This window comes from Hypomesus nipponensis, chromosome 18, assembly GCF_054491055.1.
Source record: "Hypomesus nipponensis isolate SF chromosome 18, ASM5449105v1, whole genome shotgun sequence".
NCBI classification, from domain to species: Eukaryota; Metazoa; Chordata; class Actinopteri; order Osmeriformes; family Osmeridae; genus Hypomesus; species Hypomesus nipponensis.
The window spans coordinates 13,650,891-13,674,755 of NC_140378.1; the positions used below are offsets into that span (position 1 = coordinate 13,650,891).

General features: G+C 41.2%; 2 protein-coding genes across 3 annotated transcripts in view; both read right to left on the reverse strand.

The window, feature by feature from the left end:
- The window catches only part of espn (espin), a 30,664-nt gene continuing 6,799 nt past the window's right edge, over positions 1-23,865 (reverse strand). Inside the window, exons 3-17 of one of the 2 annotated variants that reach the window (XM_084680529.1) lie at positions 22,895-23,081; positions 22,264-22,446; positions 21,934-22,065; positions 20,798-21,029; positions 20,410-20,414; positions 19,870-20,160; positions 19,245-19,247; positions 15,541-15,702; positions 13,519-13,747; positions 12,762-12,818; positions 10,024-10,169; positions 8,172-8,540; positions 1,351-1,429; positions 1,013-1,034; positions 1-673 (exon numbers count right to left, since the gene is read on the reverse strand). In XM_084680529.1, the coding sequence (XP_084536655.1) occupies positions 526-673; positions 1,013-1,034; positions 1,351-1,429; positions 8,172-8,540; positions 10,024-10,169; positions 12,762-12,818; positions 13,519-13,747; positions 15,541-15,702; positions 19,245-19,247; positions 19,870-20,160; positions 20,410-20,414; positions 20,798-21,029; positions 21,934-22,065; positions 22,264-22,446; positions 22,895-23,081 (2,245 nt within the window). In that variant the 3' untranslated portion in view covers positions 1-525. Of the gene's footprint in view, positions 674-1,012; positions 1,035-1,349; positions 1,430-8,171; positions 8,541-10,023; positions 10,170-12,761; positions 12,819-13,518; positions 13,748-15,540; positions 15,703-19,244; positions 19,248-19,869; positions 20,161-20,409; positions 20,415-20,797; positions 21,030-21,933; positions 22,066-22,263; positions 22,447-22,894; positions 23,082-23,865 lie in introns of both variants that reach the window. The other variant, XM_084680528.1, reaches the window with a different exon arrangement.
- LOC146252273 (espin-like protein) lies at positions 4,446-6,548 on the reverse strand. Its single transcript, XM_084680527.1, has one exon. It carries the CDS (start codon positions 6,531-6,533, stop codon positions 4,446-4,448), a length of 2,088 nt encoding a protein of 695 aa, XP_084536653.1. The 5' UTR covers positions 6,534-6,548.

A 23,865-nucleotide genomic window follows, 5' to 3' on the forward strand; every position in this document is an offset into this window, starting at 1 on the left:
CATTTATTTAATCTCCAGACAATGGTAGTTAAAAACTAAAATTCTTAATCTGTTCCACCTATCCAACTGGTATACAAAATTGTGCTAATATGTGGTAATGTGTAGAAATGTAATAACCTACGACCATGTAAAATAACATCAAGTAGGTAAAGCTAATAGTGTATCTTGATATGATTAAACACTAAGGATATTCATACAGTTTGGATAAGTATGATTTTAGCAAAGAAAAAAGGGGAGCATCTATTCAACATGCTAATGTAGTCCTTTGAATCAGACACAACTAATAATATCCTATTAATAGTGTGTCCAGAAGACCATCGTGGGGGTCCAGCTCTGTCAGGCTGGCCAAGCTGCAAAGCATGCATAGTAGTGGCAACTGTAGCATGGTCCTGATTAGCTATGGTTGTAATGGAGAGGCCTATGCATTCCCCCCACTAGCATGGGGGAGGGATGATTGATGAAGGCGCAGGGCTTGGGAAATGATGGTAGGGAGTATGGAGGGCTTTACAAGCTTGAGAGGGTGTTCTACTGTTTTGCTATGTCCCCTTTCTTTAGGATGATCTGTCGTTGCCACGGTGCCAACTTGGTCTCGTCGTAACCTAGGGTCCGTATTCGCTCAAGCTCTGTCTTCTCCTCAGATTCCTTGGCCATTTTCGCTTGCTCCTGTTCTTTTCTGAATGCACAAATATGAAAGAAGCACAAGAAAACAAGAATCATTCAATTTGTATTGAAAGGTAACTGAACACATGGCTTTCCTTATCAGTATTGAATATTTCATTAACAGAACCACCTTAACAAGGTACCACCAATGAGTTGATGTTTCACCTGACATAAGAAGCCTAAAATGGCTGACCAAAAAATTGGAAACCTTGTTCCCAAATTAACATAATTTAATTCAAAATCAAGAAACATGTAATGCCTTTTAGTAAAAAGAATAAACAGTGTTTTGATAGTGTATTCACTTTACAAAGTAAAAAATATATAGAAATACAAAATATAACATGTTTCTCACCTCTTTTGTTCCCTGCCCGACCCGGAGAAGGTAAGCGCAGAAAGAAATTTAGATAATTGTGGATTAATACATGATATTCTACACAAAGCAGATGGGAATAAGTCATACGTCAGGTTCATTTGCTGCAGTCAAAAAAGGAAAAAAAGATATACGTTGACAAAGAAGGTAGCTGTGAATATAAACATACAGCTCAGATTAGAACACAAATATAAGAACAGTAGGCATGGCAGAGGGGAGAAAAAATAAAGCACAACAGCATGAGGTGAAATGAGAGAAAGTGGGGAACAGACACTGTGAGAGGCTGAGGATGGGATGGCTGGCACCGCCTCTCACTCACTTCTCATCATCAAGTTTCTTCTTCATGATGTCCCTCCGCCATGCAGGCATGGATGCCAGTCGGGCCGCCTCCTCATCAACCTGCGGGTGGTGAAAGAGACAGGTACCAATACATCAGTCACCAGCCCATTTAATATGATCCCAATATCATGGCTAAATGTTCAACACCGTCAACACTACATTGTCACACATAGCACCTTACCATCCCCTAAGTTCCAGACATTTAACTCAGGTAATAATAATTTAGGCACACAGTCAAATAATTAATCAATATCTTCATCTACTTTTTAGCCGAGCATTCTCAATTATCTCTTCGTCACACCAGTCATATAGTTTCACATATGACTTTCACATTCACACAGATAAATGAATGACAGAAACATAACTAACTGTCCAGACTTGGACCACAGATGGAATGTTGTATGATTTAGTACATCATCCATGTATAAAAACGACTCCTTAAACACAGTGTCAGGCCATCCCAGACAGGACACACACACACCTGCAACTGGATCCTCTCCTCTCTCTAAGGTTGTAATCAGAGGTGGGTCCAAAAGAGAGAGGGGAGCCATCTTGGATGTCTTATCTTTGCTTCACAGCAGATACATTACCCCCTTCCCAATTCCACCCAGAAAACCATTTCACTAGTCAATAGTATACAGGTAACGTTATCTACACATTGCATGTTTAATGATTCCCCTGGGAATTATAGAGTTGGATGAAAGCAAATCAAAGTGGCAAAAGATATAAAAACAGTCACCAGGAAAGTAAGTCTAAGACATATTTTATAATAGTGATAAAAATAAATGATATCTATTGTTGTTAAATTGTTTATACACAGTTGTTTATCGATCTGTTAGACAACTTTGTGCAGGCCATATTCAGTATATTCTATTGAAAATAAAGCATAAGTTGAATTGCTACTCAAAAAATCCATGTATTTTATGCTATCTGTCATTTGTTAGTTCACTGTCTCTACTATAATTGCACTGTGTCCGTAAACAAGAATAGCATATTTATTCTGAAGAAACTAACATTTCCCTTAAAATGAATACCCACTATTTACATTTGAGTGGTTGGGTCAAGTATTGTTTTCTGGAATGACCAATATCTTTAAGTGTTGACTCTAACCTGTGCTGACGTCTATGTATAGGACAATCTGCCGCCCAAATCTGAATGATAAGCCAAAAGTAGATCAGGATTCAGAGCAACCTTCTTATAGCTCCAGTAAGCCAGCACTAGCATGACAGCTGGCCACACTAAGAGGGTTATTTGGTGTATTCTGGATGTTAGTGAGAGACACTATGAGAAAATGTGTCTGTTCTGTCATGACTGTTGTGGTGGTGGATTACGGTAGAAACATTCATTAAGATGTTGTAATTTAAAAGTGAGGAGGATATAATTTTGTGGAAGTAAACATTTATCTTTAACAAACCCAAGTATTTGCAAGAGTCTGACTTATTAGATTACTACAACGGTTAACACATCTGTTAATTGTGGAGATGTTACCATCGACCTGCGTAAAGAATGTCCCAAACCTTTATTGTTGAACAGATAATCTAAGAAATGCATAAAAACTTCCAGAAACACACTTTGAGATGAAAAAGTTTGATGATAAACAAAAAAAGCATTACTAATAAATCATATATTGTGTTATGTTATGATACAAAAAAGTATATAAATACAACTTCTGAACTATATGGCAGTGGTTCTCAAAGTGGGGCCCTAGGGGTCCACCAACCATAGCCAGGGGGTCCGTGAAATAATTTGCCATAAATTATAAAATGTTACTGTATCATTAAAAAGTGAAAACATATAATAATCTACAGATGGGGACCATTTGCACCAATAAAACAAGACTATAGTGTCCTTTTAAGAGCAAAAAGGTATGCTGAATGGGTGTCACAATTATGGGGGGGTCCTTGGAAAATGTTCTCCCCTGGCCCCAAAAGGTTTGAGAACCCCTGCTATATGGAACACTCAGCAACAAGTCAGTTAACGTTCTGATGGTGTAAATTCAAATTGGATTTGTTGTTGAAAAATCACAATTACAAAGGCATACTGACTTGCACATGACACACTCCACTTAAATCATTACATCTCCGGAAACTAGTCTCAAAGCTAAATATTCTATTTTGATAAGATCACAGAATGTAGAAAGAGCGTGTTAGTCACTAGATAACCTAAAACAGTAGAACCTAATACTGAGGACCTACTTTGTTGCTCGAGGTCATGCAAGTAGCAAATAATGTGTGTTTGTCATATATCAGTCGTAAAATGATGAAATGCATGGCTATCAGGGATTACTGTTATAGTCATATACGATTCATATGTACCTTTACATAATGCAATGTTTTTATGATTTCAGCTTCAATGTACTCAATACAGAAAGACCATGTTGTGTCTAGGGAAAATATACATCAGACAAGAACACCTCAAATGACCTTATCCTTTAAGAAAAACAATGAACTAATATAATACATTAATAGATTCTCACAAGATGCATACATTACCTTTCAAGAAATATCTCCTTATTCTGACACGGAAATGTCCAATATCCACTTTTAAGATATTTTATACTGGCATAATGAATAGAAACATGACTAAGTGAAAGTATATATCTTTATTTAAAAAATACCCTGGCCCAGTTTTTTTTTTGATTGAGAGGTTTTGTTTTGTTTTGTTATTTCCCAATCCAGTGCCTATAATAATAGACATAACCTCATATAATAAATTAAATTCCATCACAACATGGAAATTACAAACCGAAGGCCTAGCGGCCTGTTGCAATGTTCATGGGAACAATCCAATTCCATCTCATGTACGAGTCATCCACTAGTCTGCATTTACTGAGGTGATCTGACAGTCATCTATCTGAGAACATACCAGATACACTTGGTTTACTGATCACATCTCAGTACTCACCACCTTTGGTCCAAAAAAATAACACCAAGATTAAGCTTACCTCCTCTGCATAACCTATTAAGGAAACTGGTTTCCCTAACCTTCAGTGCTTCCATGTCTGCTTAATCCAGTCATAAGCAACATGCTTTGACCCTTTCCCATACGGTATTTGTTAACCATCCACCAATGGTGGTCAGATATCAAAAAGCTCTGCTTCCTTTTCCTTCCAGAAGGCAAAGCTGCGGTCGATGTACCTGATGATCTCTTCGTTACTAAACTCTTTTAGCTCATAGATCAGTTTGATAGAGTCCTCGTTAGGTTCTTCCCTGGGTGCAGGTTTATGCACACATGTCTCTTCGGTGACCTTCACTGTGACAGGTGGACTGACTTCCACCGGTGTCTGGACAGCACTCTGTGTTGAGTCATGGGGTGTAATGACCTGTCCTGTTGAGTTTTGTACACTTTCCTGTGCAGAATGTTGCAGTGTGTCTTTTGTAACAATATCCTGCATTGCACTTTCCCTTTCAGACTGCAAAGGCTTCAGTGGCTCTTCCATCGGATCAGTGGTTTTAAGGTTATCCTGAGCATTTTCTGGCAAGCTGTCCTTCAAAGTGCTGCTCTGTTCAATGCGCTCAACACTTTCCTGCATAGGGTCCTGAGGTGGTGACACGGGAGGTTCTGGTTGAGGTGGAGGAGGGGCAGGGTGTGTGGGTGGTGGAGGGGGTGGAGGATGTGAAGGAGGGGGAGGTGGTTCACGATCTGCAGGTAGTGCTGATGGAGGCTCAGGGGTTGGTTTTATAGGTAAGTCAGGAGACATTGAGAATAGGGAGGCTGTCATCATTCCACCTCCATCAACTGAGTCTCCAAAGTACTTCAGCTTAATGTCTTCAAACCCGTCTGCCCAGTCCCTCTTTCCTCGTTCAATTTCCTCCATGACCTCCCGATGGAACTGGCGAATAACTTCCCATTTATGACTGCCAAGACGGTCAAACATTTCATAGCACAACAAGTGCCGGAACTTGCGCTCACTTCTAGAAATGTTCATCTCAAGGAGCTGGAAATAGCCCAGCATGAAGAGGTCCAAGGTCAAGCTCTCGTAACTGACGGGAGCCCCGTTAATGTGAGGCAGGAAGTGCTCCGGCCAGTAGATCATCTGGGCGCGGCTGAGGCGCCGGATCTGACGAGTCGGCACCTGACTCATGATATTTCTCCAGTGGCCAATCAGATTCCCCACCACCTGTTTTGACTTCATGAAGAGGAGGAGCATGTCATCCTGACTCTGCATGTCTCCTTCCATCTCCGCACTGAATTGGTTAAATTCTTCAAGTCCCACTCCCAGGTGACTTCCTCGTCTACCAATGTACTTCGGCCTGTAAGACTCTGAGAGGGTATACTTACGCCAATGCTCCAGGAACAAAAACACAATCCTCTCCTTCCTCATCTCAATGCATTCCTGGACATAACTTAGGTCTGTCTGCACTTCCAAGCTCCTGGTGAGCTGCTCATGATTTAAAATGGGGTCTGCAGATAATACCTGGCTGAATTCATCTGGCTGAGGGATTATTTCACATGTGTGCGTAAGGTGTGCATGAGATGGCGTAATCAGAGGTTCCTCCACCAGAGGTAAGGGGGACTCTTGCACTGGAGTCAAGATTTCATTGGCAGACGACTGGAGGGCTGTTGGGGAGAATTGGTACTCATCCTCCTGAATAGGTTCAGGGTGGTAGCTAGATTCACTTAGTACAGGGAGAGATCTCTTGCGCATGTATACCCTGTTTGCTTTGTCATCAGCAAACTGAGACTGAGTCTGGATTTCATAGTTGGCTTTGAGGTTCTTAACCGAGACACCACATTGCTTGATCTCTTTCTCCACTTCCTCCCTGGTGGAGAAGGACTGAGATCGCCCCATAACTCCCGATGTAACAGGCCCTGCTGGGATTGTCTGTCCAGTCTTCATGCTTTTCGTTTCTGCTGAGGAATACCCAGGGGATATCATATCCAAGATGTCTATTTCTTTGCCTCCGAGGGTGGCAAGGAGGATAGCCATGCTCTTGAGCAGGGTGGATATCTTGCTGCACCAGGCAGGTAGATCCTCTGCCTGCCCATGGACTTGCTTGGGGTTCACTGAGAAGTGCTCCTGGTTGAGAGCAGCAGACACAGGAAGGAGCTGCTGAAGCTCTCGCTCCAGCTCTTCCAGCTCCTTCTCCACCTCTGTGACTTTGTGCATAACCTGCAAGTTCTCAATTTGTTTCTCAATACGGATGAGGTCATCTTCAGTCATCAGCTCTCCAAAAGGGCCCAGGATGGCATTGTGGACGTGAGAGTAGTGCCACTCTTGTGGCTGGTAGTGTCCACTGGCAGCAAACTAGATCAGAGGTCAAGGGAGACCAAAACACAACAGAAAAGGAGGGAAGGGAGGATTCCTTCAACTTGCAGTTCCTGGTTGTACACACACAATGTATGTGCAATGTTTCCTTGGTACACAGGATTTACATGGATTTAGTGGTGCAATGGCACTGCCTCATCACAAGCTTCAAAACACTTTGATTAGGTGACTCTTTATGAAAGCAGTGTGGAAAATCACCATTAACAGCTTGTTGAATATTACTGGGTGAGGTTTATGTTTATGTGCTCTTAACTCATGGCTGGGTGTTTACCGTAAACTTGTTATTCATTGTTATTAATAGACCAAAAGTCTATTAAAAAGAAAAGCATTAAGCCTAGATGAAACACAGTCTAAGTGTAGTCATGGACAACACATTATCCAAACATTCTTACTAAATCTACCCTTATCACTAACAATGTTTACCTTCAAGTGAAAGTTGATTTATTTCACTATGTCACTTTTTGAATGTAAACCCTACGATAATGGTGACAAATAAAATCAAAGCTATGTCTATTTAAGTATTTTATTAACAAATATGTGAGATGTACTTTATGTTTTTTTTTACAGGCCTTGACTTTTGGATTTTATAAGGAACTTGGTCATTATTTTAAATGGACACCCCAAAAATGCATCTACAGAAACAGAGATGACATGGACTGTGAACACTGAATTGTAGTGTAATGGGCCTAGTATCACACCACTGAATCAGCATGTAAACACTTAGAGTTGCAGAGCTCCATCACCAAGCCCTAGCCCACACTATCAAATGATTAGACTGGTCTTCTTTGCTCAAGGGCTAGTGCTGGGATGAGCACTGTAGCTTGTAAGTATCAGCTTCACAACACTCTCCAGAGCCTGAGTTCACCACACAAGTCAAATCCAAACACACAAAAACATGCACACACAATTCAGAACCGTGGAACAGTTCAAAAGGTAAGTAATCAGATAAGGGGCTACATTAAGTACCTGTAGTGTACACTCAGAGATATGGTTTCTCTACTTCATCGTACCTTTATCAACAACAGCAAGGAGTGGAAATTCACAATCCAGCTCCACACAGCGTACAACATGCTGAGCGGATACAGAATAGTGTATTTTGAGGTTTGATTCATCCAAATTAATCAGTTGCAAAGATTAGATACCAAATTTACGGTAAATTGCAGGTTAATCAGGGATAAGAAAACCATGGTGGACTACAGACTGAATTTGAGCAATACCTAAAATGAATGTCAACAGTGCAGGGAGGGCCCCAACAGCAGAATTTCCTCATGACATTTGCGACTAATATGCATGAACTACTTCCTTAATATTTTTTTTAAGTACACTGTAGTCTTTCAAGTTTTCAATAAGCATTCAAACAAACCACACACAAACACACACACAAGCAAATACAAATTTCAGCCATCCTCTTCATGCTGTAAATTGCCAGATCAGATTTTGGGTGCCAGATCAAATGTTCTCAGGATGCAAAAGCAGCAGCATAAACCGGAGAGCTGAATCCATATCTCACACATCCCCCTCGGCCACACCTACCTTGCGCTTGTGTTCTTCCTCCTCTTGCATCTTGACCTGCAGTTTGCGCACCATCACCTGCCTCTTCCACTCAGGGATTGCTCTCCCCTGTTCATCGTGGGTAGGCACCAGCGCTTCCACATCCACTAGGCTGGTCTTCCGGGGCTGGCCCAGTCCTGCCTCTGCCCCACCGCTTGTCCCATTCAGGACTGCTGACGACGGCAGCTGCTCGTAGCTCATGGAGCTGGAGAGGGTCCTGGGCATGCCAGGGCCCACTGGGCTGGGAGTTTTAGGTGGGGTCGTTATGTCGGTGGTGGATGGAGGGGGTGATGACGGCTTGGTGGAAGGGCTGGCCGTGCGGGTCTCTGGTGGGGATGGAGTGCTACCACCCTGTATGACAGGGAACAAGAGGAAAGAAGATGGGATGTGAAGAAGATGTTAGAGCTGTGGTTTGCCTACTGTCGGTTTAATGTCAAATTGTTTTGCATGAAAACAAACACTAACACTAACACTAACACTTCCAACAAGAACAAGAGCAATGAAAATGGGTTTTTGGTAGAGACAAAGAATAACAACTAAGTAATAAATGCTGTATTTTGAATTTTGATACAATTTTAAATCATATCAAGAGCGATTAAAACAAACCACACATCCTCAGAGTTCATCATTCAGGAGTTGTCTTTAACACTAGCCAGGCTGGAGGTCCTTGTCTAATGAAACGATTGGTTCATCAAGTTTGTTTGATTCTTCTCATGTCAATTAAAAGGACAACGCCTACGCTAACAAAACAGCACTGGTATGAAATGCTTATTAATTTTCAGTTTGTTGAGTGGCAGTTTTGGTCTGACTCAGTGTTATGCAATCAGCCATGAAGGCAAACTGTGCTGCAAGGAGAACAATGGCTGGTGTCAGGTCCTCCGGTTAGCCCTCACTTAGTCCCCACAGTGACAGAGTGCACATTCAACAGCATCTATGCCTCGATCAAGTGACATGTTGATTCAGTCGACATTTCCCCTCCTATGAGTCATCAAGAATAAATGGCTATATTGTCATCTGTTAAAATGGTTGTGGTCATGTTCCCCTGGACAATGGAACACTTTAAAACATATGTATTCAAAGCATGTTTATAATGAGTAATGTAATAGCAGATGTTCCAGATGAGTGTAAAGGTCCTATACCTGTAAGTTTTTCTGGGGGAGAGGTGCTTGCTGACGATTCAGCTGAATGACTGAACAACCATTGTTCATGAATCTGATCTGCTTATGAAGGATATTGGCTACTGACTGCTTCTTATGCAACAAAGATATAAAACTAAATGGAGTCTGTGAATGAACTAGTCAAAGGAGGTATTGTTTCTCAATTAACCAATGAAGGGAACAGTTGTCAAGCCAATCAAAGTATGTTTAAACAGAGTAGCACATCAATTTTAACAGTTTCAGTTCACATAAAGAATCACTTAACCACAAAACTTTCAAAACATGATTTTATCCAGATACCACACTGACAGAAAATGCTTCAAGTATAATGATAAATCTACATCAAGTCAGACTCCTAAATTCCTTTGAATTCTACATTCAACCTACAGTTCAGCTAGTTAGGAAATAGAATGCATGTTATTCCAGGTTTAACACACCTAACACTGGCTGCTTGTTCTGAAGATGTCCAGACACCAAGCTTTAGCTTAAGCAATGTGTGATCCGAAAGAATGAAAAACCTTTAACCAAGCTGGCACAATGTCTTCAGAAGTTGTGCCATCTTGGTTAAAACTATCCAATCTTTTCAGATCTACAGTCTATTTCAGAGTAAACATCCTTCAATACACAATTACCATAAAACTTCAGGAAGTTGGAAGAGGCTAGAAAAGGTGACCTACGTTGTTCCCAGGAGGACCGCTGTTGGAGAAGACAGTGGTGTATCCTTTAGTGTGAGGTGTGGGCTTCAAGCTCTTTCCTGCTTTTATCTCGGCCAGCAGTTCCGAGTTGTCTCCAGTGGGGGACATCATGTTGAAGGACTTTGTGCCTGGGGACAAAAAGTTGAAAGGGAAAAGTGAGACTATGGGGAGAGAGAGATAAAGAGAGAGAGAGAAGGGTGGTGGTGGTGGTGGTGGGGTGGCGAGTGACATTGGGCTACTGGCAGAAGCTTCAGTGTTGAATATTTCATCTTCTGTGTCAGACAACAATACTGACCTCAAGCCTGTATGAAAAGAGAGGCAAGGGAGATGGAACTAATATAGCGTATTGGATATTCCTGTATGTTGAGTAAAATGACATCCTCAATCAAAGAGGCTCTACATCTTTTAAGGTAACTAATGTGAACTGTTTCATATATAAAATATTTCCCCACTGTAAACCAGGCAATGTTCTGTAAAGATGACAAAAATAAAATATATATGAGATATATTATCCTGATAAAAAATTCCAGGATGCTGAGAACGTAGTGCATGTACAGTTGTCTACACACCATTGAACTAAAGCAAACACAACAAGATGCACAGACTATGAAGCTCTTCCAACATATTATGGAGGCTAACTGTATATAATAAACTCCAGATTGGGACTTACAAACTAATCTTTCTTTTACCCAAATCCTAATCTACTTATATGGAATACAGCTTGTAAAGCAGGTTACTTTAATTGCAAACTTCATTGTTAATACTGAAACAAGAGCACTTTGTTTGAAAATTGTGAAGACAGCTGAAAACAAAGGACAGTCCCCATGCGGGAAGAGTTCATCCTGCGCTGCCAAAACAAGACTGGTCTATTGCAGATAATGCAAAAATAGAGCATATTTTAACATTTTAAAATCTACTTCCAAGCCTGAAAAACCTTAACATTTAATTCCACAAAACACATTTAATTAATTAATTAGCATTTTGCTACAAAGCCATAAAAACACAAAATACATACACACATATATACAAATAATCTGCTCATTATACCCTTACTGAACAAAACTAATCATATCCAAATGTATAACCCAATAAATAAAATGATCAATGGATACATCACTTACTTTTTGGATATAATAGTCCTCAGAATTTCACTACCCAGTTTCCTATAAATCATTCATTTCTAACAGGAGATGCAAAAAACCTGTCGCACTCCGAAGCAAAGGCAACAGGCTGACCGTACACAAAGCTTTACCGCCTTCACCCACCCCTTTCTTAACCCCCTCCCTTCTCTCTCTCTGTTCCCTTCTGCACTATACCTCTACCCTCTCTCTGCCATCTCTCTCTTCAGCCAGAGAAAAAGAAAGCAGCTTTCTATATAGGTCCCATCACAGTTGGAGGAAATCGAAAGGAATCAGTGGTAATTGGTGCTGACAAGAAGCTGCGGCCAAACTGGGACTGGATTTAAGATCCACACACTCCTTTACTTCCCCACCCCGGCAACTTACCTCAACAAACACCTCCACCACCAGCAAACACACACACACACACACACATATATATATATATATATATATATATATATATATATATATATATATATAGTCAGTGAGGATAATAGGCTAATGAGTATAGTGTCCTAACCACACACAGACACACAAACAGTGCTTGATCATTGACTCCTCTGAGATGAAGGCACAGACAGATTAATGTAAACGGAATGGAAGGCGTCTGCCCCTATTGGAAGTGACTTGGAGAAGTTAACTTTCAGCCAGAAATTTGTAAGAGAATGTGTATTAAAATCTTGATAATGTACAACATATCCTTATAAATAGTTATACCTTCACAAGACCTACCATCATCCATTTTGTTCAGACAAATCCTCATCGCAGTGTTCCTTCTCTTGTACAGCAGTTTAAAGTAGGAAATTACATCCAGAATTGTACTGGGCAGTTTCATACAGCGGAGTGAAAGATGCAGTAATGGTGTGTGTAACTGCATGTGTGTGTGTGTGTGAGTGTGTGTGGAGTTATGTTTGGACAAAGGGTGTAAACTTTGAACAGAAATGCTATATGAAAGGTGGAACACAAGGAGGAGTGTATTTGGCAAATAACCGTCCACAATGGACCACAAAATAACTAGGTTTAGGATAGATAAACGTTGTCAGGACACAGCAGACAGCATCGGTTACCATCGCTACAATGTTACAGAACATTAACATGAAATAGGTATGTATGGACGAGGTTTAGACTACGTCCACCGAAAATGACAACCCAAATTTTAACCTAAAAGATTCGGAGCTTTAGAGAAAACATTCGGGGCTTAGCCCCCCCCCCCCCCCCCCACCCATGGTCTAGAACAAAGATGATTCTCATTCTTTCGTGGATTAGGTAGATTAGGTGGTTGTAACAATCTATTTTGTTCCAATGAATAGACCACCTGTCTTCTTGACACACCCTAAATACTAGGGTGATAAATATATACCCTTTATCCATTTATCACCCATTTTCCTTTATCTATTCATTTCTGGAGTAGGAAACAAGGTGGTTAGCCTCAGACAAATGCCCTTAGTTGCCAGACTAATTAAACAATCATTGTTACAATCTGTCATCACTATACTTCAATTTAAATGTTGTACACTTCTGTATGAGACGGGTCATATAAGGGGAAGACAAGCGAGAGGTTATTGTTGGTTCAACATGAGGTCTTTAACCCCTACTTACTCTTTATTGGTCTAAGGGCTCCAGCCCCTGAGTGGGAAGGAGATGGAAGAGTCCTGCCTTTGAAGGGCAGCAAGAGTCAATGGGTGAGCAGAGAGAAAGAGGAACAAAAAGGGCAAACAGACAGACATGTGTTGCAAGACAACGACAGGTGTAGAGGATGAAAAAGAATGAGCAGAGTGAGAGAAATGACAGAAAAGGGGGACTGGGGAAGGTGCAACATGAGGACAAGTCACTTCGTTTTGCAGGAGAGGAACAGGTGGAAATGTGTTTGTTAAGGATAAATTAGTATCAAGTTGAGGATTTTTTTGTAATAATGTGTTTAGAATTCAGACCTGATGATAAGTTGAGGCTATGGCAAACCGAATAAAACTGACTGTTCATTTGTTTATTTTCTAACTGTGCTGGAAAATGGGTAGCAGGGAACAGCATCCATGAGAGCCACATAGTGAAGTAGGGTTAAGGAATTAATTAAGGAAATGGCAGAACTCTAAACCCGTTCTCAAGGTAACGGTAGCCCCATGGCATGAATTTGTAATCAGTTATTTAGAACAGTTGGAACAGACTCGTCTCATCTTTACCCAATGAAAAAACTATTATTGAGAACAACTGTAATTTTTATTGCAGTAAGGGGTGTGGCAAACTCAATGCAAAGTGTGATCCAATGGAAATCTTTTGGTGTTTTTTGGCGCTGTAACAAGAACATATTTAGCAATGTAGAATATATCAGGAGAGGGGGATCCAGTGATGGTGCACTTACTTCCTGATGAAGATGACAGTCGTCGCTGATTGGCGTTGTTGTTTGTGGAAGAGTAGTGATGTGTGGTCATTTCCGAGGGTAGTGGAGGGGGAGGAGGGGGTGCTGGGGTTGGATTGCTAGCAGGAAGTGGTGGTGGGGGAGGAGGAGGAGGAGGGACCAACTCCTCTGCAGTACCATTTTCAGGGCTGGGGGCTGGGCTTTCTGCGGGTTCCTCCAATAATAAAGAACCCTATTTTGTTGAGATAAAATTTGAATGATTTCTGCCCTATAGAAAGTATAGTCAAAATACAATACCACAAAAATGTAAAAATAAAAAAAAATCTAAATATAACATGTAAGTATTTTGTATTAATATTATAAATTGTACTGTATAGGTTTCATTTTTATTTTATTATATTTTACAACATATTTATTTAAGTTTATCAATACAGCAAGAACTATAATCAATTCAACAATATCTTTGCATGTGTGCAAAGTCAAAATTGCTCTTACATGGTAATTCTAAAGATGATCACGTTACTGAATTAATGGTGCATACAGCCTGCCTGCAGAGGCATGGCAGCTGAAACTCTAGCAGAGCTTGACTTGGCCCTGATCATTGCACTATGGGTGACAGATGTCTGTTGACAGTCTAATGACAGTCAAATTAGATACTTCCCTTAACTCACACAGACATAATGCCCCATTGGTTATAATGCAGTTAATATGTTCTAATCTGTGTATCTCTGGGGTATTGGGAGGGGGGGAGCCATCTGTTGCTTAGCATGATAGCCCCCCTCCCATATCACCGCCCCCTGTTCCCTCCCCTTGAATGACACACTCCACAAGCGTGCAATGACACAGCTGGTGGGAAATTAATGGACCGTGACATTTAACCCCAAGTCCCCTCCCTTTTTTTTTTGAAGCGTGCTAGTTATTGACACCCCCTCTCTTCAGTCAACCCCCCTTAACATCTGAGTGGAACTGGGTGGAGGAGGGGCAGGGTGGTGTCCAGAAGGGGTCCTATGCGGCACGCGCCCTGCTGACGTTGATTAGCCCGGCTACATGTGGAACCATCTGCCAGGGCTCCTCTGGGACGGGTCGACATCCCGCAGAGGTCCTGATTGGCTCAATGAAGATTACACCAATAGTGGCCTTTAACACCCCACTGCCGATACTCATGAGATTACATGACCAATTCCCTAGAGACAACCACTGACAGACTGACAGCATTTCAGTATAGGTATGTGTCTCTGTGTTCACATTTTGTGGACACAAAAGTTTGAATACCATTTTATTCATAAGAACATATATTTTAAAATGTATTTATAGTTGTATCAGATATTTCTGAAACAATTCACTTTTGGAGGTGAACATTTTCGCACTGTAGAAATTGTAATATAGTGTATCTTTAAACTGAATAAAATACTTTGAGAAGAATACATGTTTATTTACATACAGCCAAGTTAAGGATTTTCTGTCATTGTAGGAGTTCCTGGTTAGCTCCTGCTTTGTGTTTGTAATTGTACCAAGCTACCTTTATTGTGTTTCCTGGTAAGTTTGCACAACAGGGAGGGGTCTACAGTGCCAATGGAAATGAAGGCGCACTCACATAAAGCAGCAAACAAAAGATCAAGGGCACTGGTGGTTATGTAACCTACTAAGAGAGACTGGTAAACACTGCCGTCTACGGTGGCCTAATAGTTAATGCACCACACCCAGGACAAACCAAAGACAAGCGTGTTAGGCTTTGAGTTTTCTAGAAGTCATTTATTATGAACTAGTCTGATCACTACAGGGGGTGGTCATCTTTGTGCCAATTCACCCTTGGGGGCATGGCAACCAACTTAGTTATCAAATGCTTGTCTCCTAATGCTGGACTGCAGGTACAATATGTCCTGTCCCTGTGTGAATAACATTAATAAGTAAAACTGGGAGAAAAAAGATCATAGAATTTGTAGGATCTGATTTCTATTTGTAAGAACTCTGGTCCCTAAAGTAATTGTGTGAATCTTCTAAGAACTAAGATGTGCTGATGCTCACCTCCTCATTGGGTGCCATGCTTCTACTCCCACGGTGTTCCGTGGTGTCACTACCAAGGGCTTTATAGTAGTCCCCAGTGCTGGGCTGTTTGCTGAAGCTTCTGGACTTCCTGTTTGAATCAACCCGGCGCAGTTTGTCTGGGTTCTCACCTGGGATCAGCTGCTGGGTTGAAGACACAAAGAATTACCATTTGGCATGTTTAAATAATTAGATAGGTGGCCAAGTTTGTGGTTTATTGCACGATGATAAACTACAAAAGAGAAAAACTTCTAGGTAAAAAAGGGGTTTCGTAAAGTGTGTAGCTATTCTCAATACTTTTTATTTTAGATGAGAATAGGGAAACAAAGGAATATCACAGTGAAGGGTGCAAAATGAAAACAAAAAAATCCAAAATATATGCACTAAAGATTTTACTAAACCAATCTTTTGGCAGTTACAAAATAGCCTGATCAACCCACCCATGTGATCTGAGCAGAAGCAGCTTTATTTTCACTAACACAGGAACAAAAAGGCTTTTCTTTGTCTACGCTGAAACACAGCATTAATATTGCATCAAAGCCGCTAGGGTCACAGAGCACAAAGTAAGAATTCACATGCAGGTTCTTGTTCGTGGTAAAAGAGACCCTTGCAACCTCACTGCGGGGTCACAGGTTAGTAACATAGCCCCTTTATTCCAACACTGTCACTTTCCTGCTCTGACTACCATGACAGCCACCTGCTGACTAAGCAGAGGATAAAGCCTGTATAATGGAGTACGTGTTCATCAGCCATACAGTTCATACATTTACCAAGTTTCCACAGAGGTTTTCTAGATATAATGAGCCTATAAAATTTCCATTTTTCCTGTGGACAAAGGAAGAGTTCAGTCATTCAGGTTAATTTCCCTAATGCAAAGGTATTATTTACATCGACATGAAAAACCTAATGTCAGATGAGTAAACCAGGTTTTCAATGTATTTTGATATTTTTTATGTTATGGTGTTGTTGGCTATTACACCTCTAACAGCACTTTGTCTATATTTGTCTTTTGCATGTCAAACATTTCATGAAACACATTGCTTGAGCATTGGTAGAGCTAGGTTTGTGGTGGTCATTTTTTGTAATTGTATTTTTTTTACTTTTTACAAACCATTACTCACCACATAAAATACATTTTTGGTAATAAGTAAATAAAGTAAAAAGTCATGACAATTCATGACAAAGTAGATAAAAAGTCAAATCTTCTCAAGAAAATACACTGAAAAAAGTTGTTTGGCATCTTCAATTCAAACACTTGTTTGCCTTTCAAATCTAAACTGGCAGGACCTGCAAATGTAATTATTTACATCCAAGTCCTTTTCTGTTCCTCTCATGGGACAAAGACAAAAGCTTGAGACATCTAGGCATTTGTACCCCCTTCACTAGTATAAATAACTGGCATGTAGTCTATTGCTACTGTGACCTCTTGCCTTTTGCATTGTTATGCTTTATGGTTCGTCTGCCAACATGGTCCCAAGGCACCCATTGAAGCACTGTTTGGTGCATTGGACAACAATATATGGTTTGGATTCATTCTCTAGAGAAGTGGGCGCTAAAATCGGCAGATGGCTATTTTACCAATCTAATCATCTAAACCCCCTCAAACACATTCACACTTATTCATAACCTTCCTCAAACTTTCTCAATCCCACCACACAGATCTAGCTATCTCCCTGTTTAACTTGGGTTTTAAAGTAGTATCAAAGTAACACATTGTAAATTTGCGTATGTGTAAGCTAGATGATTAGAGATTCAAAAAGCCTGAAGCAATTGATTTAAATATACCAGCTTTGAATACACCAGGTCTGAGGTTTGGACTGGATACAGAAAAAACTGGCTTTGATACTCAGATCAACTGAAGTTAAAGTATATGCCACAGAACCATCCAAATGTCAGACACAAGCACTACATTCAAGAAAACCATGAATGGAATGAAGCAACATCACTGAATCCAAGCCACCATCGACCAAACCTGTCCAGTATATCTAGTGTGGCACGATCTACCAGAGGGATCCCATCAACACCTCGGTAGCTCCAAAACAGCCCCATAGACATCCAACTCTTTCACAGTTGCAACTTACCGTCAAAGTTCCCCTTACACAGTCCTCCTGTGTCTTGACAGATCCTCACCAAGAGCCCAGTAGTGCACAGAGAGAGTAACCGTCATCAGATCCCTACGTCCCTGAGCTACTGTGTCACTCTACCTGGCCTCTCACTTTACCCACAGGCTTCATCAATAAAGCACACCTATTGCACTGCAGCAGTGGTGACATCACTGCCAACCAGTTGACCAATCATAGTCCAGTTGAACTAATTTAGGTGCTGTTTATGCAAAGTGCTAAGCAAAGGAGTGAAGCTCTGCCTCACAATGGCTGTCCACACTAAAATCTCTCAGGCTTACGGATTAGAATATTCCTGGTTACTGTTTTGAAATCCTACTGTATAAATGAAGGAGTAAAGGGCTATACTAGTGTTACATGTTGGATTATTTCTGATGATAAGAAATCTACCACAATACAGTAAATGGTAGACCAAAGTTATTTGAATGGCTAGATACAAAAGACATCACCTGCTACAAAACAAACACAGACAAATGAGGTGGGGCAGTAATTCATGCAAACCTGAGAAGTGGACCACCTGTTATGAAGTGCTGCAGAAAGGCACCTTTCAATATTAATACACTTTGATGAAATGCATTTGAATAGCATTTTTAATTTATATTCAACTGTAACCCAGGTATTAAGTTATTCTTGTTATTAATTAAAAAATAACTCAGACTGCAAAAATGACAAGAGCACACATAGACAATATAACCAGTAACCATAATGTATCAACAGACTCAACAGATTGGATATTTTGGTAGATCAGATCAGCAATTTCCAAGGATAAAGTTACTTTGCTTTGCAGTTACTATAGCGCTCATGGAAGATTACTTTTCCCTACAGCTAAAGGACACACCGTTCTTTTTTCTTACGCTTTCTCCTCTCCTCCTTCAAACGCAATTAAGAGGATCTTAGTGTGCATTGTGCAGGGTTGAGGGGGCAGGGATGCGCTAAATTGTTAATGAAGGTGAACCCTGGGATCGTCACCTTGGTGCTGTGACAGGGGCAGGGGCACGAATTAAAATATCCTTTTCTTCCCCTCAAGACACAAGAAACACATATACATTGAATTCATATTGAACTACATTGTGGAAACGAAGTCCAAGTGCAAAGAATGTTGCACGTGAAAATTGTTAACAAAATACACAGCATGATATCCAGTATATGGCCATATAGACTGTTATTGAAACTATTTCAGTGAACATACGCTTATGGGGTCCGCCAACAATATGCATCTAGTAACTTAATCTTGTAATGGTTTTAGGGAATTTACTACATACTACAGTATATGACTGGACTGGAAAAATGTGGACATTAAGTTTCTTTTCAATTTGAGTTGAGTCAGCTTTTGAAGATGTGGCCAAAGCAATTAGTGGAATTAACATTGGGCCCATCAACAACATTAATGAGAGGAGCCAATAGGGAGACCTGTCTTGATAATGAGGATCCTCGTTAGCCTGTTTAGCACAATAACAACATTGTTTGGACAGTATGCTGTGGGGACAGAAAACATTGTTACACTGAGGGACTAGCCAAACTTATTAACGACGCAACAGGGAGCATGGTCCACAACTTGACCAAAACACCCTTATTCCCTAATATGTTTGGATCCCAGTTTGCTAGGAATCTCTTTTTAAGTCTCAAAGTTATGTATCTCCAAAAGGTATCTTCATTGTTGCAAGTTTATGAGACAATCAAACTGTACCATGGGGACGACTGTTTTAGTGCCATCCACATCTTGAGGGTCTAGTTATTCACATAATGTCTAGTTAATTGCCAAACAATTAAGATAATACTAAGACAGAAGACCAGTGTCAAATCCTGACCCTAATCCTTCTCTATTGGGTCCCAATCCAAACACATCATCCTCAGGGCTATTTCAAGATTGTACTGAGTTGGATAGGGATAGATGAGTAAACGTGCCACTGATATCCCACCCTCTGTGAAGGCATGACCATCTGTTCTTGCTAATTCCCAAAACTAAAGCAACATCAGAACAGCTGTGGCACTGAATAATTCACTAAAATTGACAATATCGGTTCTGTAAGAGCATAGTGGACTAAGATAGAGGTCATAGAGGTCATAAAAAGAGTAGGAAATTGGTTATACTGTTTGGAAATGAATGTGAGGCACAGAGCTGTTGGAGTATAGAAATAGTGTGTGACTAATTTAATCAAAACTGCTTGAGGAGAAACTGGGGAAGCCTTACCTCCTTAGCAGCGTCACTCTCCACGTGCCTCAGGTTGCTCTTCACTTTCAGGTAGATGTCAGCGGAAACCTGCTCCTCAGGTGGCTGGGGGGCTGGGTAGCCAGGTGGGGGAGGCAGGATTGGGTGGTCGTCGGGAGGAGGTGGAGGAGGGAAGGATGGAGGGGGAGGAAGCTGTGCCTGGGTGGAGCTAGTCTGTTGCTCCTTTTTAGGAGTGTCTGGGTTTAGCATGTCCATGTAGGTCTGCATATCTGTGATGGCCGATTCTGACTGTCCTGTGACAACAGCATTGTTCTGTTAGGTTATACTATGGACATGTCAGTTATAAGTTGTAATATGTAAACACTCAAGTACGCTGCAAGTACACTTTTTAAATTTGTTTTACACATTGGTCAAGTAAAACTCTAAATGACAGAAAAAAAAACTGTTACTCATTTGGTGATTCAAATTTTCTGTGAAACAACATTTTTTACATATCCTGAATGCTATTGTTCAGTTGGAAATCTGTTTACGTAAGTGTGTACCACGTGTTGACAAATAAACAAGTTCTAACCTAACAGCATTAAGGATATGTAACATGTTTGTTGTGGAATCCAGTGATCTACCACTAGAGAGCAGCACTAGAATGACATGCTATTGTAGTCTTACACAAAGGAATGCAAACTGTTTTATGGAATTTGTTCCATTTCATTGAGTGTGGGGAAGTTCCCACCATTGTTTCTGAGACTGAAGCTTTTCATCACAGAGGTGACGAACAGCGTATACACACGCAAAGTTCAATTTACACATCTCAATTTATTCATATACATTATATATATCTACATGATTTATCTATATGATAATACCCAAACAGTGTATTCTGAGCATTAGGGTAGATTTAGCTAATGAGTAGATCTTGATAAAAGCCTTGTTTGGATGCATGTCCACTGACCTGCAGGGGGTTGTGAGGGGGGCGAGCCACTCCTCTTCTCGCCTGTGCTGGACTGGCTGGAGTTGGCCGAGTCGTAGTTGGACAGAGTGCTAGAGGGTGAGCCGATGTCAAAGTGTGCGGGTTGGACTGAGGGGGGCATGGTGTTATTGGGAGAGGAAAGCCCAGAGTCTGGCTGCTTGTTGTACTCCAGGTCGGCTGAGGGGTCCCTTGACAATACACGATGCTCCACACTCTGTGAGAGCACAAGTAACATTTCTATTAGAAACTGTTCTAGCAGACCATGGAGGACTCTAACCAAACCTGCTCCATCTGATTCAAAAGAACTATTGATATGTTCTACCAAATGTACCAAAAATATCTTCTGAGGGACAACCACAATTTAGATATCAAGGAATCATTAGGAGGATTATGTGAGGTAAATGACACTCATTTGTAAGGATAATTTACATAAAACACTTTCAGTGTAGTTAAATTAGGTTTAAATATAAGGAACTGACTTGACATGAAATGGTACTGATAAATTGACAAAGGGCTGACCCAGAGACTGTAACATGGAAACCCCTTTGAACTATTTGTCTCATTATCTCATGCCTCATCTCATTCCTACAACGGACCAGTTGCATTATGGGCTTCATTACTGAGTTCTTAATTACAGAGCTCACAGCTGATCAACAATCCCTGGGCCTCCTAGCTTCTACAGCAGACCCGTAGTAAATGTACACACTTCTCCCTGGGCAAGGGACCAGAGGGAGGGGAAACTTGTTTCCCACACACCCTGGGGAGTCTCAGTGGAGCTGTTATTATTTCTCAGACACTCATGGGCACCAAAAGGGCCCCAGTGAGAAAGGTGTCAACAACTATAATCATTAGAGGAGAGGAAGTGGTGAGATAGTCAGAAGATGTTGGCTCCCCTACCAGCCCATTGTTACTAGTATCCACATTCATAATGTGTTGTTTTATCATCGGTTTCATGAGCTAGTAAACGGAACATGAAAGCAGAGTGGGGGTCAGCAGTTGCAATACTACAAATACAAATCTCAATACACAATTAGTTTGGGTCTATTTAGAATGTTTGGGATTGTTCAACAGGGTTGACCTTGAAGGAGTATAGAATCAGTAGATCTCGTGTTTCTTACCATGTTCTCCACTGTACGCAGGTACTTGGCACACTGGCCATGGCCGTTGTACTCTGCTAGGTCAGCTGCTGAGAAGCCATCCTGGTCCCTGATGCCCAGGTCCACCCCGTTCACCACTAAGATCTGACAGCACTAGTGGTGTGGAGGGAGGTGACCAATGGTCAGATAAAGCAAGATGGAAAGAGACACAATTAAATGCTTCCTTGTTGCCGTAAAAGTATAGTATTTTATGTTGAAAATATCGTATACATTCCAAAGGGCCAAACCACCGCCAGCCCTCCAGCCACACAATCTGCTGGGAGCTAATACGCGGCACAAACGGACGTCTACCTCCAGTTCCCCGTTCTCAGAAGCATCGTGTAGAGGAGTCCCGCCCCAGCTGTCTGTGATGATCTCTCCCCCGTGCAGCAGCAGCCAGCTGAGCACCTTGGCATGGCCACGGCTGGCAGCAAAGTGCATGGCTGTGGCACCGTCACTGTCCCTGTCTGCCAGGCTGATCTCTGTGAAGCTCATCTATCAGAGGGACAGGATATGACATGACTAAGCCATGGACTTGCTACAGCATCACAGTTTGGGTTGGAAATCACACTTTGCCAGGTGATAGCACAATAAAATAGCAGACATATTACCACAAAAACACATAAATACTTAACTAATTAATGACTGTGTTAAAAAAGTACATTAAGTTGAATGTATTCCGTTCATGATTCAACAGCCTGTATGAGTCAATAGAGGTACAGACTCTGGTGAGACTTTTAAAATGCAATTTAGGGCCGCTATGGCTTTACATTTGGACTTGACGACACACATTATTTAAACTGGCCCTAGGACAAAAAGTTAATGATTCGTAAAGCACATTTGTTATTTGTTGTATGTGTGACCATGTCATTCGTATTTTGTGACTACTTGGAGGAATCCTTTGGTTTATAGACTACAGAACAAAGGGTTCCGCTGAGCTTACCAGCCAGACGATTACTGTGTTATGGCCCATCTGGGCTGCAGCATGTAGAGGTGTCATTCCATCATTGGCTCTTATGCTGGGCTCTGCCCCACAGTCCTTCACCAGGTACTGGACAACCTCAAGGTGCCCCTCCTGGCAGGCCAGGTACAGGGGTGTGGCACCATTCTTTGTTTGGGAGTTGACAACACTATGAGAAAGTGAAAAAAATCTAAAGCAAGCTGGAACTTGGTAAAATCCCTTATTTCTGAACATTATCAATATCTTGACCACCTATTAAAAACATCATCTTTGTTTGAGGCCTTTGATTTTTTTTTACTTTCCAAAATGCTCCAAAAAAAATTTATATTGATGAACACAGACAACAAATTCCACAGAGCCAACTTAATTCCCGTTCATTCCCAAAGACCCAAAGACTTTACCCCTCCTTTTCTGGGAAAGTCTGCCCAATGTAAATTTCCCCGTCGTCCCAGATCCTTCTAGTCACAGCAGGAGGTCAGGGAGTGAACAAGTGCTTCCCTTCTAAATCTCATAAGGCCCTGCTTTATTTGGACACTGACTGACAAGCGAGCAATGAGTCCCCTAAGAGGATTATCTCTCTAGTAGTTCCTCCTGCAGTCTATGGTTAACGAGACATCAATGATGGCCATGGGAGACTTGAGAGAAGAGGGAGGAGGGGAGTTGAAAGTGGGGGGGGGGGGAGGCAGAGGGGGGGGGGGCAGAGATGAGGCCAGCACAGCCAATATAACCACACCTTGCTTAAACTCACAGGATTACAAAGGCAAAGTTAAAACCAAAGCCAAAACCCCATCCTAGTCAATGTCCTATTAAAGCTCAATGTGGATATGCATGTTTTTTTTTACTAATAAGTTGCCAACGGTTTCAAAACCCAGGTACTAGAAAGCTCTTGGTTATGCTGTCTTCAACTCCAGGCTGGTACTCATCTGTCTCAACAATCAACCAATCATACTTTG

Coding starts and splice junctions, on each gene's coding strand:
- LOC146252273 (XM_084680527.1), bottom strand. CDS start 6,533: ATGACTGAAGATGACCTCATCCGTATTGAGAAACAAATTGAGAACTTG.